A 472-nucleotide genomic window follows, 5' to 3' on the forward strand; every position below is an offset into this window, starting at 1 on the left:
GTGTGATGAGCCAGGCGTGGTGGGAAGGGAGCGTCTGCGCAGCCGCCGCGAGTGAGTGGCACGTGCGCGCATGCTCAGTGTGATGAGCCAGGCCTGGTGGGACGGGAGCGTCTGCGCAGCCGCGAGTGAGTGGCACGTGCGCGCATGCTCAGTGTGATGAGCCAGGCGTGGTGGGACGGGAGCGTCTGCGCAGCCGCCGTGAGTGGCACGTTCGCGCATGCTCAGTGCGATGAGCCAGGCCTCCGTCTGCGCAGCCGCCCTGAGCGGCATGGTTTGCGTGTGCACGTGCTCAGTGCCCTTAGGAGTGGCACGTTCGCGCATGCTCAGTGCGATGAGCCAGACCTGGTCGGACTGGCCCCGTCTGCGCAGCTGCCGTGAGCGTGCGGCACGTTCGCGCCTGCGCACGCGCGCACACGTGGCTCCGTGGGATGAGCCAGGCCTGGTTGGGCTGGCCCTGGGGAAGGGCTGCGGC

The 472-nt window shown here is 69.5% G+C and overlaps 1 protein-coding gene across 1 annotated transcript in view; it reads left to right on the forward strand.

The window, feature by feature from the left end:
* The first annotated feature begins 428 nt into the window (after positions 1-428).
* The window catches only part of Aebp2 (AE binding protein 2), a 36,647-nt gene continuing 36,603 nt past the window's right edge, over positions 429-472 (forward strand). The window contains exon 1 of the mRNA XM_013025053.1: positions 429-437. Within this exon, the coding sequence (XP_012880507.1) occupies positions 429-437 (9 nt within the window). The remainder of the gene's footprint in view (positions 438-472) is intronic.

This window comes from Dipodomys ordii, unplaced genomic scaffold (assembly GCF_000151885.1).
Source record: "Dipodomys ordii isolate 6190 unplaced genomic scaffold, Dord_2.0 Scaffold81, whole genome shotgun sequence".
Lineage (NCBI taxonomy): Eukaryota > Metazoa > Chordata > Mammalia > Rodentia > Heteromyidae > Dipodomys > Dipodomys ordii.